The sequence below is a fragment of the Muscardinus avellanarius genome (assembly GCF_963383645.1).
Source record: "Muscardinus avellanarius genome assembly, chromosome: 3".
Classification (NCBI taxonomy): Eukaryota; Metazoa; Chordata; class Mammalia; order Rodentia; family Gliridae; genus Muscardinus; species Muscardinus avellanarius.
The window spans coordinates 61,183,840-61,200,906 of NC_137788.1; the positions used below are offsets into that span (position 1 = coordinate 61,183,840).

The following is a 17,067-nucleotide window of genomic DNA, read 5'->3' on the forward strand; positions in this document are numbered from 1 at the left end:
ATATATGATAACTGTAATAGGTAAGTGAATTTTACAATATATTAGAAGACAATTATTACCAAAAAGAAATAGGGATTCTTTAGGGGATAGAGGTCTTAAATATTGCCATCTTAATCATGAATCCCCTGAGGATGGTGTCCTTCTTTGCTGCTTGTTCTGTTTCTGGCAAAGACCACCTCTTCCTCGTTTTCAGATTCCTCCTTCCTCTTGTGTTCACAGGATGGCACCATCTTTCCCACAGCCTCTGGATGCAAAGCCATTACTCAGCCAGCGGGAGGCTGTGCCCCCAGGGAATCTACCACAGAGACCTGACCGGCTGCCAATGAGTGATGCTTTCACTGACAACTGGACCGATGGCTCACATTATGATAACACAGGGTTTGTGGCTGAGGAAACTGCAGCAGACAATGCCAACAGCAATCCTCTCTTAAGTTCGAAATCCAGAAGCAGCACATCTTCTCATGGACGTAGGCCTTTGATCAGGCAGGAGAGGATTGTTGGTGTGCCCCTGGAACTTGAGCAGTCTACACACAGACACACACCAGAAACAGAAGTGCCTCCTTCCAATCCTTGGCAGAATTGGACCAGAACCCCTAGTCCATTTGAAGACAGGACCGCTTTTCCTTCCAAATTAGAGACAACCCCTACTACCAGCCCCTTGCCTGAAAGGAAAGATCATCTAAAAGAATCTACTGAAATACCTAGTCCTTTTTCTCCAGGAGTACCGTGGGAGTATCACGATTCCAATCCCAATAGGAGTCTTGGTAATGTCTTTTCTCAAATCCACTGCCGCCCAGATGCTTCTAAAGGTGTTATTTCAATTAGCAAAAGCACAGAGAGGCTTTCTCCACTAATGAAAGATATAAAGTCCAATAAATTCAAAAAGTCGCAGAGTATCGATGAGATTGACATTGGTACCTACAAGGTGTACAATATACCATTAGAAAACTATGCCACTGGGAGTGACCACTTAGGAAGCCACGAACGACCAGATAAAATGTTGGGACCAGAGCACGGCATGTCCAGTATGTCTCGAAGCCAGTCGGTCCCCATGCTGGATGATGAGATGCTCGCTTACGGAAGTAGTAAAGGGCCACAACAGCAGAAGGCTTCCATGACAAAAAAAGTCTACCAGTTCGACCAAAGCTTTAATCCTCAAGGAGCAGTAGAAGTGAAAGCCGAAAAGAGGATCCCGCCCCCTTTCCAACACAACTCTGAGTACGTGCAACAGCCTGGCAAAAACATGGCCAAGGATCTAGTCAGTCCTAGAGCTTACAGAGGCTACCCACCGATGGAGCAAATGTTCTCGTTTTCTCAGCCATCTGTGAATGAGGATGCAATGGTGAATGCCCAGTTCGCCAGCCAAGGGTCCAGGGCGGGCTTCTTGAGAAGAGCCGACTCCCTGGCTAGCTCCACAGAAATGGCCATGTTTAGAAGGGTCAGTGAGCCTCACGAGCTGCCCCCTGGGGATAGGTACGGCAGGCCTCCATATAGGGGAGGGCTGGATCGCCAAAGCAGCGTTTCAGTGACTGAGTCCCAGTTCCTGAAGAGGAATGGCAGGTACGAAGATGAGCATCCTTCCTATCAAGAAGTGAAAGCTCAGGCGGGAAGTTTTCCTGTTAAAAACCTTACCCAGAGAAGGCCGTTGTCCGCCAGAAGCTACAGTACAGAGAGTTACGGTGCCTCCCAAACCAGGCCAGTTTCAGCTAGGCCTACCATGGCAGCTCTTTTGGAAAAAATACCGTCTGACTATAACTTGGGTAACTATGGTGACAAGCCATCAGATAACAGTGATATAAAGACAAGGCCTCCTGTGAAGGGAGAGGAGAGCTGTGGTAAAATGCCTGCAGACTGGAGACAACAGCTGCTTAGACATATAGAAGCTAGAAGGTTAGACAGGGTATGTTTGGCCTTTCTCTGTAAGAATATCCCTCCTGCCTTTAGTTTTTCGTTATTGGCACTGCTGAGCCCATGTAGTGAAGCGTGAACTACATGAATGAATCCATGATCAGCTTTTTATTTATCTTTTGATGGTGGGGGGGAAATGATTATAAAAGTTCTTTGTGGGTATTGCTTAATGCTTTCTGAAAATCCGTAACCTGCAGGTGAATTATTTATCAAATCTAGCCTAAATATTGTTACTAAGAAAGAATTTGACTCTATTACACAAGATGGTGCTTCCGTTGCCTTCTAGCCATGAAGGCAAAGCACAATACCCCTCCTAGGACTCACAACTGTGCTCTAGTGACCTAAAGCATATGATTTTTTATTGAATCTATAAAAGTGAGTATTTCACCCTTTTCTGCACAGGCTCACTTATATTAAACTTCGGCCTAATTTGTTTATAAAATTTGCACATAGTTACTGCCGTGGGACTACTGAAGTTATTACTTCTAATGAGCAATAATCTTCCCGGCAAGAAACAGAAAAATAAAATAAGCAGAGATTAAATGCCTGCCTACACACTATTTTATCTAATAAAAAATCCTGCCATTTAGAATATTGGTTTTTATACAGAAGGAAATGTTTAAGTTCAAATCATACTAGAGACAACAGAAACAGATGTCTTTACGAAGACTACCAACATAAACTAGTGTGTATATCATAGCAAAAGAAAATCCATCCCAATTCAGTTAAAAATTGAATTATAATAAAGTATGGAATGCACAGTAGGGTGATTAAGATAGGAATATATAAAAATTTTGTTTTTATATCTGGTCAGATCTCTCAAAGAGAAATCCGGTTCATTTTTTAGAGCTGCTATCAATTTACCATCATTCTTCAGTTTGCTTTGTGGCATTGGTACAGAGGGATTTGTGTGCTCTGCCTTAACATTTGAATCTTTAAGATCTTTTTTGTGGAATTGAAGCCTTTTGTTCTCATTTTCTAGGTTCAAACTCTCTATATTAATTAAGGTTCTAGTTTTGAAAGCTTTGTGTAAATTGAGTAATAATATGCTATCAGAATGTTTCACTTAATCGTTTCATTATTTTATTTTGTGGCCTGATAAAAACACAGGTTACAGTATTTGTGATGTATTTCATTAGCACTGAACTTTGTGTTTTCAGGCTTACTCTTTCTGAATAAGCATATGACTTGTAGGTCGTGTCTACATGACAAGAAAACAATTTTGGAGGAGGAAACATTGAACGAATAACTGTGGGAGTGGGTATTAGTTTCTCAATGTGGAAATTGGTTCTGCCTTGCAAAATATTTCATCAGAATGTCTGTTTCAAATAGGTGTGATCAGTCCCATTGAAGGGAGCCTCATCAAAGCCTCATGACTGGCTGTCAGTGGGAGACACCTGGTCGGTTGTCACCATGCCTTACCTCAACTTATACCCTCCATGTAGACAGATAACTTGGAGGGCGAAAATATTTGGGGCCAAATAATACAATACAGTTTGGAAACTCTGGCCTCGTGTAGACACGACCATACGTAACAGGGTAAGATGAACTAGTCAAGAAAGGTTATAAGAAGCTTATAGAGCGTATGTACAATGGCTGGCAATTTGAGGCAATAGCGGAGCAAGTGAAAATGGAAAGATAAAGTCCTAAGCATTTGGTACCACTATTTATTGACTGGTATTCGAGTTAAATGTTTCTTCTCCTTGATCCAGATGACTGAGAAGTAGATGATTTCTCTCCATGGTGTAAAAACTTTAGGGGGTGGGATGGAAAAGAGGGGAAGGGAGCTCGAATCAGCAAAAGACAGGAGGCCCTGCCTGTCCTGGGTAACAAAAAGTGAATTCATGTGTATTTTTTGTTACTGTGATGGTACCTCCCTTTTTGATTAGTTTCCATTTATCCTCTGTTTGTTTCTAATTTCCATTCCTTGGGCCTATCTTTAACTTTTCAGAGCAATTTTATGTGTTTATAGATTTTTTCAATACTTTCTCATTTAATTCCAAGAAATTAAATTACCTATAGAGTATTGATCCAAGCCATCAGATCCTGGAAGCTCTTCCTTTTGTTTTCTTCCAGTGACATTTCTTTCCCCCCTTTCATTTGAGTAACTGAACAATCCAGGCTACGTCTTACTTAAAACTCCCCAGCTACACAACAAGATGAATTCAGAATACCAAAGCACAGACTTATGGCATGAAACTGGTTTGGGCAAAGCTGTACCACGTGACATTCCACCCAAAGGCAGATTGTACCAGATGTGCTGCTTTTGGTGTGCATCTCTTCTAGTGAAACTTGAGTGAGCCACTTGAACCCTGGAAACCAAGTAGCGACACTAGAGACACAGATCTTAGCGTTGACCATGGAGAGGCAGTTCCAAGCACTATCTTAGATCAGAGATGCCTATTTTTTCCTTCAGTGTAACAAATCTCATGCTTCCATGGTAAAGACCTTGAGACAGAATTTAAAAGAAGATCCCATATGTCTGAGACTGCTGCTCTCTTATCGAAGCTAAGAGAACACTAGACTGGAGTAGTCTAACCCCAGAGGAATCCCCCAAGAGCCAGCTCAAAATGCTGGCTGTCTTTTTCAGTTTTGGCATGGTGACAGTGAAAAATCTCTCTATAAAATAATCACAAATCCATAACAAATATGATCTGTAGATAAGCACCTCATCAGAAGTATAATAATCTCCCAGGATAGCTCGATGAAACTTTAATGACAAAAATCATTACCTTGCAAATAATACTCTGAGAATGGAATAGGCTGCTGTTAATACTCAGTAATATTCAGTTATAAAAAATTATGCTGAGTTAACCTCAATTTTTTCCAAAGTAAGAGAATTACTTTAAAAAGCCAGATGCTATCAATGATTACATTCTTATTAGGCTGAAGGTTTGATGACAGGGACTCCAAAATGTTTTAATTTTTCAACAAAATCCTGTGGGTGGGGGGGTGTCTATCATTCACTTAGAACAATTTTAGATGCACCTGTTAAAATTTAGTCATAATGTAAATATAAGTATTTAGGTATATTGGGTGAATAACATTAATAATTCACAATTATTAGTTATCTTAATTGCTTTAGTATAACTTAGTAAAATCACAACTGCTTTAGTATCATTACAAAACTTTTCTGGTTTAAAATGTATTTTTTAGAAAAATAGAATATATGGATCCACTACAACTTATTTCATTGGTACACATAAATTAACAAGTAAATTCAATCAAGCCAGCAGAATGAATGATTTTTTTGACCCTCTTTTTCTGAGTTGCTGAAACGATGCCTACAAACCGAATGATAGAGAAGAGTGATTTGGGCTTTAGCATTGCAATGCACTAGCTTGCAGCAGAGTAGAAGTTAATATATACCTTTCGTATGTGATGATCTCACAATATGAAAAAGACCATGAGGCTTGTAGCTGATAAAATTTGATTAAGATCTTACTGTCGAATCTTCAAAATTAATAGACTTCCACAGATAGCCAATACTTGTCCAGAGTCAGTAGTATCATAATATATGAGAGAGATTCTATGCCTTCGGGTTAGCAGCAAGTATAAAACAGAATGTATCTTCTTCGGTTTTTGTCTTTTCTGTAGTTTTGAATGGTACTCATTACGTGCATAACTAACACTGTTTAATGTATGCTTTTGTCTGATCGAGTGCATGTTTAAAAAAGAGAGTTACTGTTTGCCCGCTTATAAGTTAAATGTTATGAATTTAAACATGTTCATGTAATAATCAGTTTGTTGAGCATGTGTTCACACCCTGTCACATGATTATTTCCTCTACTCAGAATGCTGCTTACAAACACAACACAGTTAACCTTGGCATGCTGCCCTATGGAGGTATTTCAGCAATGCATGCAGGCAGAAGCATGACTTTAAACTTGCAGACTAAGTCTAAATTTGATCATCAAGAACTACCTCTTCAGAAAGTAAGTATGGACTGCCTTACATGTGTCAGCATACCAAAGCCAATTAATGTTGTTTGTTCACTTGATGTATTTAGGCTGTACATACAACCCTGTTTATCATAGACTCTCATGAGTCCAAAAAGCACAAGGGAAAACAATGTAGAGCCTAAATTCTTAGCTGCTAAATGTATATTTGTAGCTAGACCGATTATCGAGTTTCTGCTTTTTTGGATGGAGCTTTGCTTTTTGGATTGAGCAGGCACATGGCTATTTGTGTTGCTTTAAGATTCATTTTTCATATTCATTTTTCTTATTCTTTGTTTTTCTTTCTTTTGTGTTTACATATTTACTTTTTAAACTTTTTTGGAAGGTATTCCTATCTTGGTGATGAATTCTCAGAGTAGAACTGAAAATCACCACTGGATTTCAGTGGATTTCTGTGGAAAAATAATCCTAACTTAGAATGGAAATTAAATGCTCAGCACTTCTAAATGCTTTTTCAGTCCACTTTGTGGGGAATATAACACAAAGGTAAAATATGAAAAACAAGCGCATGCTAGCAATTGTTGCTCTTCCTAAATTAATGAAAAAGTAGAAAGGTCACAGCCTTTTAGATGAAAAGGTAGACACATTTGAAAGAGACTATACTGTAAGAAGAAACATTTCCATCGGCAAAGAAACATTTCTGCTTGTTTTATTCGGGCAAAATTGAAAACCCCCATTTTTTTCAGTTTAAATTTATTAATGCTTTTTTCTCATAGTTACATTACAGTGGCAACTAGGTCATTTTAGCACAATATATCATTTTGTCTGGATATTAATACGGTCATTAACCTAGTAAGTTTTTTTATGAAAAAAGCAATACTCTCCCAGACATGGTAGTATACAACTGTAATCCCAGTACTTGAGAGGTTGAGACAGGAGGATCACAGGTCTGAGGCCAACCTCAGCAACTTCGAGAGGCCACCTGCAACTTAGCAAGACCCTATTTCAAAATATAAAATAAAATAGACAGATTGTAGCTCAATTTCCCCCGAGTTCAATTCCCAGTGCCATCCACACAATAAAAATACATAATTTGGATAACAAAGTGACCACAGACTCCAAACATTTCTTCTTTCTTAATATAATTAATGAAAATATGGAACAAATTTCCATACCAGCAACATGTGGGTTATAAGATCTCAAATTCATGTTTTATTGTCAATTAGTTTCTTAAGACATTTCTTAACTCTGGATGGTTTGATTCCTTCTCTGTGTTGCATAACAAAGTCAAAGACTCTCTTATATCCAGAGCTTTTCCATCAGTTAGCACCACTTCACACACACACACACACACACACACACACACACGCACGCACACATATGCGCACACACACATGCATGCACGCACACATGCACACATATGCATGCACACACACACACACACACACACACACACACACACCACTAAATAAATTGAGACCGTTAAATATTGCTTTTCCTGTCCTGTAGCATGGTCAATATCGAGCTGATAACTTTCTCTCCGTAGGAAAACAAAGCCTTTTATTTGTGGTATTTGCTAATGTCAGCATACTTCCACTATGGCCAATTTCAAAACACCACTTTCACATCACTGAGCTCAGAAATGCAGTGACCCACGCACGGCTGACACAGCTAGCACACGGCCACAGCACACCCTCAGCATGACTGCTTTTACTTGAATCCCTGCTTTGATGCATCCTCTTCATGTCGTCTCAGATGCCCAAGGCTCCCATCCTCGTTCCTAACAAAGTCAACTTTCAAAAAGTCCTTGAAACTTATCTACACTAAGGAATAAATGAGATGGCACAACTTAAGTGAGCAACTCCCCTAAAGGGCTTCAGAGTTAAACACAAGTAAATCGTCAAACTAAGATAATGAGTCAGACACACTGGTACATTTCTGTAATCCTGGTACTTGGGAGGCTGAGACAGGAAGATCACAGCAACTTAGTGAGTACTTGTTTCCAAATAAAATAGGACTGGAGGTGTAATACAAAAATAAAATGCTTCTGGGTTTAATCCCCTATACCACAAAAATATACAATAAAGTAGTGAAATTTGAAAATGCAGTGATAAGATTAAGGAGATTGTAATACGAAGGAAGCTTTCTCCTGAACCCCCTGAAATCAAGTAAAAAAAAAAAAGAGCTTATTTTCTCTAATTTTGGGCTCTATCTTCAATCTATAATAATATAGGTACATACAGAATCTGATGTGATTTATGATATCCTAGAGAATGGATTCATTATCTATTGTTGTAGCACAAAGATGTTTTATAACAAACAATACAGAGTTGTATTTGGGGACTTTTCAACCATCTTCTCTTGGGCACAGAATTGACCTACAGAAATTCTCTTGTAAACCACATTAAATTTCAAACCAAGAATAGTTGAAATATTGAATGACTGCAAAATAAATTAACAATACTTTATTTACTACATGAGAGAAGGAAGGGGACAGGAAGGGATGAAAAAGGCTGACAAGAAAAGCAAGTATTTCATTAACCTCCCCCCGATTTTTATTGTGGTATTGGGGTTCCTGGAAACCCTTCTACCTCCGGGCTACACTCCCAGACCTATTTTATACTTTTTTTATTTGGAAACAGGGTCTCTTAAGCCAGTGCGGCTGGCTTCAAACCTGTGTGATCCTCCTTTCTCCACCTCCCAAGCGCGGGGATTACAAGCATGTGCCACCACGCCCGGCTTCCTCCCCAAAATTTTATGATTCAAAAATTATTACTGGCCGGGCGTGGTGGCGCACGTTTGTAATCCCAGCATTCGGGAGGCTGAGACCGGAGGATCACGGTTCGTGGAAAGCCTCAGCTACTTAGTGAGGTCCTCTGCAACTCAGTGAGACCCGGTTTCAAAATAAAAGAATAAAAGTTAAGGCAGGGGGTGTAGCTCGGAGGTCAGTTGCCCCTGGGTTCCATCCCCGGACCCGCAAAAAAAAAAAAAAATTATTACTGTAAACTGGTCATGGTGACAGATGACTGTAATCCCAGTATATGAGGATCACAGTATATGAGGATCACAGGTATAATGCCAGTCCCATCAACTTAACAAGAACTTGTTTCAAAATAAAAAATAGAAGGGGCTAAGGGTATAGCTCATAGGTAGAATGCCCCTGGGTTTGATCCCCAGTAACAAATAAATAAATAGCCTATAAATTTTAAGCATCTGGTCTGGGACAACTTTTCCAACTCCCATGGGATCCAGTCTAAGTCTCTCTGTCCCTTCACCTTTGTTACCTGTGTGCCCAGAGATATTGCTTATGCAAATGTTTGATCTGAAAATTTGGGTTTTCTGCCAAACTTTAGAATCAACCTTTCTTAATATGCAGTCTCTCCGGCTGCTCTTTCTGGGCTTTGCTGGCCTGTGCTGACTGGTCTCATGATGAATGCACAGTTTCCCTGAACCCTTCTTGCCAGCAGAAGAGACAGGCAAAAATCATTTTCCTTTGATACAAAAATGCATAAAAATCTATTACAGCACTTTTGCTACTTAAAATAATAAAAAATGTGTGTCTCAGGCATTTAAGATTGCTTTGCAGTTCCAACATGCTCATTAGCCATGAGAACTGCACTAAAATGTAGGGCAACATCTATTTATAAACAGTTCCAGCAAGTAAAATTGACGAAAACTGTTCATTCTCTCCAGGAAATTCCACACCTGTCTCTATTATTTATGAAATTCCTGAATGATAACCCTGGATATCTTCACTTAGGAATTTTGGCATTTTACTCTGTGGTGTCCTAGAAAGAACAAAGGAATGAATCTAAATTAATATTTTCATCTTTTAGACATCAAACAATGGAAATGGACTTGCAGCACACATTAGCTTCAGGGTGCCTTTCCCAGGGAACATGCCAGGGCTGAAATCAGACCCTAGCCCCATCTTTTCTGCTTGCCAAAACCTACCTCCTGTAACTGCAAAGGAGTACCTTTTTTGCATTTCTTCTATTGCACGGAGACTGCCCTTAACCAACTTTATAATAAACTAATTAAGAGATTTCTGAGTAAAGACAAGATAATGCTGGCACTTGATAAAGTACTTACATGATGAATATGGATAGGAAAAAAAGCGTCTCCCCACATTTTACTCTGTATTTTGACTATTCCTAATTTTTTTCATATTTATTACATGTCAGATAGAGTACTGTCCATTTTCATGACTTTATATACTATAACCAGTGAATTATATTTTTGTAATCATTTCATGGAACCATTCATGATTATTTTTCAAATGTCAACAAACAGAACAAAATTACTAGAATGGACTTTCTTTAATATTTTATTTTTTGAGCATATGCTAATTTCCTAAAATAGTACTTTTTAACTAGAACATTTGACATATAAATGAACAATTAAATATTATTAGTACTTTCTATTTGTTATTCATTCAATCATTCATTCATTCATTCATTTACTCATTTACCATTTATTTACTGCCTTTCCAAAAAGCATTTAAGGCAATTTTCTATGGTGTTATGAATGGTTCCATGTGCTTCTTCGGATGTGTTCTATTGTAATTGAGCCTAGCTACTGTCTTGAAATTTTATGTCATCAGAAAAAAAATGCAACATTGTGGAAAAGATCGCATTTCGATCTACCATTTTTATTATCTAGATTGATGTGGAATAAATAAGTATTTCCACTGGGAGAAAACCAAAGACTAGAAAACATTGAAAATCTACTGCATGGCTGGTGCCAAGAGGTATTTTAAATATGCTTTTTTTCTCACAACTCACAACCCCTCCCAAAGGACACATTTATCTTCATAGATGAGAAAACCAAGGCTCGTGTTTCACACAAAGATCTCATCTGTATCTATACTATTTTACTGTTGTATCATCTGTCCCTAGCATAACCACACTTAGAATTTATAGCCGGGCGTGGTGGCGTACGCTTGTAATCCCCGTGCTTGGGAGGCAGAGACAGGAGGATCGCCCAGGTTCGAAGCCAGCCGCGCGCGCTGGCTTAGGAAACCCTGTTTCCAAATAAAAATGTAAAAATAGGTCAGGGAGTGTAGCCCGGAGGTAGAAGGGCTTCCAAAAACCCCAGTACCACAAAAAAAAAAAAAGAATTTATATCTGATTCTGATTGGTTCCCCAAGCCATGGTCTTCCTGCTATGTTATAAGGCCTTCTCAAATATGTATAAAACTCATGACTCCTAGTTTTTGGTAAGCCTCCTTCATATGCATTGTTATCTCACATCAACACAATCCAGAGGAGCAAAATTTATGGGATGGAACAAAGAATGCACAAGTAGAATGTTTTAACTAATCCAACAACATATGATCCTAGTCATTCCCTCTGTGCCACAGATACAGGCTTTCTTAGTTCACTGAGCTTAATGAATGCTGGTAATTACCTGTGCTTTCCAGATCCACTTGCATTTCCTGAGCAGTCAGCAACCCCCTAAAATATACTTGGCAGCAATGAAAGGATTATGAACTCAAGAAAATCACACATTAATCACCCAGCATATTGCAGCCTCAAAGACAAGACAGGCTGGAGAAGGAATTGCTGGCTTTTCCTAACTCCCTGTCTGCAGACTGTCTGGCCTCCAGTATATATAGTATAGTCTCTTCTACTCTGGGGAAGTTGATAATTTTCTCTTCCTATCCTTATCTTTTTAACTTTTATTGCCATAAAATCTACCACTTACTGGTTTATAGAATTAGACACTTAGACACTAATATAAATCGTAACTTCAGGGAAGAGGAAGCTGAAGTCATGAAAATAATTGTTTCATAGAATTTTGCCTGGGAGAAAATGACTGCACTGATTTATTAATTGATAAATTAGTTGATATTCATCTCATCAACTTTTGAGTGAAAGAAATTTAGAGAGCAATGTTTGCACCTAAACTCTTTTTAAGTTTCTAATATCCTTTCTTACTGAATCTGTGCAAATGATTCAGGATCAGATGGTACTAACATTTGGTATGCATTTATTCACCCTGATGCCAAGGGTTACTTACTTAAAGCCATTTTTTCCCCTGCTGAAAGGAAAGCAAGATTTATGCTGAGCCTCGGGCAACTCATCCTTATAATTTCTATCGATTTTGTTACATTTATTATTGGCTACCTATCCCTCAAGAAAGATTAGTTTACCTTTCTAATTATGAAAAAAGCCTTCAGCTTGTAAATCCACATAAATCCTCATAGATGGCAGCAGAAATTACCAAAAGAATGTTAGTGCCCGTACCAATGCTTCGTCACCATTATAATGAAGTGCTGCTTTTAAAAATCACTTGGGCATCGCATTACCACCTCCAGATTGAACCCCAGGAAATCATAATCATTTAGATTCTAGCTCAGCATATATTACCTTTTATAATACCTATTTTTTTCAAAACATATACTAAAAATAATAATTCCACTGAAAAATGCTTGGAGCAAATTTTTAACACATTTTTATCCTATGATAACACCCTTTGTAAACTATGTGCTAGTTCCTCATATTCATAAAGAGTATGTCCCAAGACCTTTGCAAAGTGCTAAGTTCTAATATTACTTACCATTATAGAATTTTCCAGCAAAATGAGAGTAAGTATAATTTTACAAGCATACTGTGCACCCATCAATTAGCAGATAAAAACAAAGCTGCTGGATCAGCTAAGCTGATTTACTCACTTATGTAAATGCTCTTCAGATATCTGCTGACACACATATATAGATACACATTCATGCACAGGTATACCTGTGTAAACATACACAAATATGTTTAGAGAGACACATATTCAAGCACACGTATGTCTCAGCAAAAGTAAAGTGACTTCTTTAAATAAATACTGTGGTCATTCACAGCAACCAAAATTATAAATGTTCCATTTACAAATGGCTGCGCTGGCATTAGAGCTAGCATCTGTTAAGCAAGACTTATGCTCAGCATTACTGTGCTTCTTAGCAATATAAAAAAAAACCTTTTGATTTTACACTAAATCACACTGATACTTTCTGTTATTTTGAAATATTAAAGACCTACTGAATTTAGAAGCTAAGGAAATTGTACATTGCAATGATTTCCATGTTGTTTATCTCTAATTGGTTATACATGAGGGAAATAAGACTCATCCTTACTCTTTAAAGTATCTAGAGAAAATATCAAGAATATGGCATGAAAAATAATGGAACTAATAGTTAAATCTCAGTCAACACTTTTAAGTTGTTCCTTTTAACTTTTATAGAATCTTAACAGCTAAATAAGTAAATTTATTTACAGTAGCTATACTTATTTAGGGAAAACTGTGAATGTACTATTTAACTCTCCTTTTAGTCCCCACCACCAACAACCAACACTAACATGTTTTATAGTCCTTTCATTTCTGCAAACTTAAATCAATCTTAGGGTATCTCATTTCAGAAAAAACAAAATGGCAGATGGTTTCTACAACTAATAATGAAATTGCTTTTAGGAAATTCCTTTAATTTTTCTCTCTAGTCAAAGTATCTTTTTCTGTGTCTGCGTGTTTATGTTTCTTTTGTCCCCTGTAATACAGAAACATTGGTGTGACTGTTAATTCAAATTTTAGAAAGAGAAAGATTAGTTCATCGACTAGTGAATAGCCTAGACCAATATGATGTTAAGATTTTGGTGAAAGTGATTTAGCCTTTCTTTAATGCTAAAAGGAGCTTTGAAGTTCTCAGTTGCTCTCTGACAGTGACTGGGACCCATGTCTGGGCAGGTAAAACATATATAATGGAGGAAATTGAAATGAAGATGGGAATGATGCCAAGAATGGAAGAGGAAACCTGTGCTGATTCTAGCCACTTTTCATATACCTGCTTGCACATACCTAGCCAGATAAACACGTTTAATATCCCACCTAAGTGGCAAAAAAGCCAACCCAGAAAAGACCTAGGCACTTCAGAAAATACTAGCCAATAATGCTTAACTTGAGTAATTATGTTTTAATGGCTTAATTTTAATATTATGATGTACCATTTTTTAATCTCTAGAAAATTGTGTATGGGCATAATTTAGTCTAGGAAGAAAACTTGAAACTTCTTGCTTATAAATAGGCAAGCACTTAATAGCTTCCTGGTTATGTTTAAGTAATGTATTCTTTAAATGTGTTATCGACATTTGATTTTTCAGACATATGCAAATATAAAAATACAAATAATAAGTTAGACATTCCTAACTTACCCAAAATCTCAAATGCTTCACCTCTTTTCTCTTTTTTCATATTTTCTGATAGGCTTGTGAAAAAAGAATTCACATGGCCAAAATAAAAAAAGAAAATTGAGTTGTCTTCTTACTTTTTTATTATATTCAGTAGATACTAGGATGGCTTGATAGTCTCATAATAAATCCCATTTTAAAATATTTCCAAGCAATGCCTTTAAAAAGTGCATGTGGTCAGAATAGAAATAGAGTAGTTATCTGAAGGAGAATAAATTGGACCACTCTATAACCAGAAGAAGTCTAGCAAGCAGGCCACAACAGCCCATAACTATGACATGTTATGAAGAGAACTGCCCGATTCTCCCTGTCTGAAGTTGGAAGATATATTCCCCACACAAAGTACAACTGTACCTACCCTTTTTAAGCAGGTTTTATCAGTAGGGATCCTTCTGAACACGTGCAGAAAATGCCATAGGATAATATCTCAGTCACATAAGAATTCCCAGGCAACCAAGTGGTACTTGTATATCCTAAAATTTAGGGGAAGAGAAAGTCTTTGCAAATAAATTTAAAAAAGAGATTCATACATACATTGTATCTATCACTATACAACTCTCCAATAAAAGATATTTCTGATAGTATATTATTACTTTCTATCACTCCAGTTAGAATATTGGTCCTTCCAAAATATCCAATATTAGTAATAATAAAGATGGAGGTATTATATTTGTTATTAAAAATAAGCAGAAAATCAGCCCAAAGTAAAAAATTTATGAAGAATTTAAACTGTAATATAGAAGTGATCTATATAAATAAATAAGTTTGGTAATCAAAACAATCATAATTTATTTATACTGTTATTCTAATGGCAGAATAGTTTTTATGTTGCTTTAATTAACTTTTTCCATAAATCTCGCACTATACCAGTGTTAATACTATTTGATTAGTAAAAAGCATATTCTTTCAGAATCATTACAGCCTTATGAATTTTATTTTAGGGTATGATTTGGAATATTGGAAGTTCCATACTATGAATTATATGGTTTCAATTTATATTTTAAATGGTAAGAGCATACTTAAGGGACAATTTAAGCAAGCTTTAAATGTTTTGCTTTTTAACAGTTGACTAATTTTATTCTGATTATTTTTATTTAGGTGCTGTAAATAATCTAAACTTTTCTTTATAACTCAGTAAATAACTCCAATATTGTTATTTTAACTGTATTTTCAAAAAGCTGTCAACTTAGAGTTCTTAGTAAATAGTATATAATAATATTTCAAATTAGGATATATGTTTTTCTACAATCAAACAAAATTAATTTTACCATAATTATTAGGGACTCTTTTCAGAAAACTATGGTAAACTTCTATTACATCACTAAAGAATGCCATACCATTTTCGCAATAGACCCCGTCCCAGCAAAGCAACATTTTAGACAATGGACAAGAAGATGTATCTCCTAGTGGCCAATGGAATCCTTATCCACTTGGGAGGCGGGATGTACCTCCGGACACCATTACTAAAAAGGTAACCATTTCAAAATGACAACAAAAGCCATGAACTTTGAACATCCATTGTAATATGTAATCCATATCTTGTGTCTTAACATCATTTCTAACTTCATGATAACTTTAGACTAAACATTACCCTAGCATAGAGAGTTTGGTTAACTGTCAGAATATCGAAAAGAATGGAAAAGGAACAGTGCCAGTGTTCAGAGTTGGTAATATTGTTAATAAATATTCTGTCACCTCTCTGCAGAAACTAGCACTCTTAAAAGTATCCTAAGATACTCTTTGAAGTGCAAGTATAGAAGGATATGTGACATTTATTTCTGTTTCTCTTAGCTTCAACAGTGTGTTATAACCAATTGCATAATGGAATTTGACCAGAAAAAAACCTTTGATTCACATTTTTGAGTCATAACAATTCAGTCAACAAATATTTAGCAAGCAAGAGTATATACTAAGCACTTTCTAGATGCTAGAAAAATAAATGAGTAAGATATCGTTTCTCACCTGAAAAATCTTTTAATCGAATGAAGTATGTTAAGTGATACTTAGGTACTCATAATACTACATGATAGGTCACCATAACCAGAGTAAAAAGAAAGCATAACCTGGTGGAAAATATTTACAACATATATGGGGGACAATAATATATTCTTTTTGGTGCATGTGGTACTGGGGTTCCTGGAAACCCTTCTACCTCCGGGCTACACTCCCAGACCTATTTTTTTATATTTTTATTTGTAAATAGGGTCTCTTATGCCAGTGAGGCTGGCTTTGAACCAGTGCGAACCTCCTGTCTCTGCCTCCCAAGCACGGGGATTACAAGAGTGTGCCACCACGCCCGGCAATAATATATTCTTAAACACTTAAAACCAATTATAAAAACATGTAGCATAATTTATTTTAGTTTGTAAAATATAAAGGGAACTAAGGAGGTAAATAACAAAACTAAGTCCTTTTATCAATCAGGGAAATTCAAATAAAATATCATTTACTTAGTAGACTGGCAAAAATTAAGAAGGCTGAAAAACACAATTTATTTGCAAGCATAAAAGCAAAGAGAATGATTATATTTTTATAGGAATGTAAAGTACAATCACTTTTATAACAAATTGTAGAGCTGAACATGTACAAATTCAACATTCCAGCAATTCTCTTCTAAAAGTATTAAATTAGAAAAACTCTTGTACATGTCATTCAAGGTACTCGTAATGTTTACAAAGCAGAAAACTGGGAAAACTCATACATATCTGAGCAGTAAGAAAGTATATAAATAAATTCTGTTATTCAAACAACAAAATATTTCATAGCAACAAAACTCAGTAGATTATGATTGCAGTAATATTTGTAAACTTTAGAGACATGATTCAAATGGGAAAAGGGTTTAGGATATGGTACACATCAGAAATATCATATTTATAAATCTCAGAAACAAAACTAAAAAGTACTCTTTAGGCTTAAGTGCATGAGTAAGAAAACTTCCTAAAAGGACATAGTCAACACCATACTTAGAATTATGTTTCTAGGGGGCCGGGATGTAGCTCAGTGGCAAAGCGCCTGCTTTTCAGGTGTGTCGCT

The 17,067-nt window shown here is 36.7% G+C and overlaps 1 protein-coding gene across 3 annotated transcripts in view; it reads left to right on the plus strand.

The window, feature by feature from the left end:
- The window catches only part of LRRC7 (leucine rich repeat containing 7), a gene marked incomplete at both ends in the record, with an annotated part of 413,422 nt that overhangs the window by 333,435 nt on the left and 62,920 nt on the right, over positions 1 to 17,067 (plus strand). For 2 of the 3 annotated variants that reach the window (XM_080692758.1, XM_080692759.1), the window contains 2 exons: positions 220 to 1,900; positions 15,386 to 15,505. In XM_080692758.1, the coding sequence (XP_080548884.1) occupies positions 220 to 1,900; positions 15,386 to 15,505 (1,801 nt within the window). Of the gene's footprint in view, positions 1 to 219; positions 1,901 to 5,702; positions 5,844 to 15,385; positions 15,506 to 17,067 lie in introns of all 3 variants that reach the window. The other variant, XM_080692757.1, reaches the window with a different exon arrangement.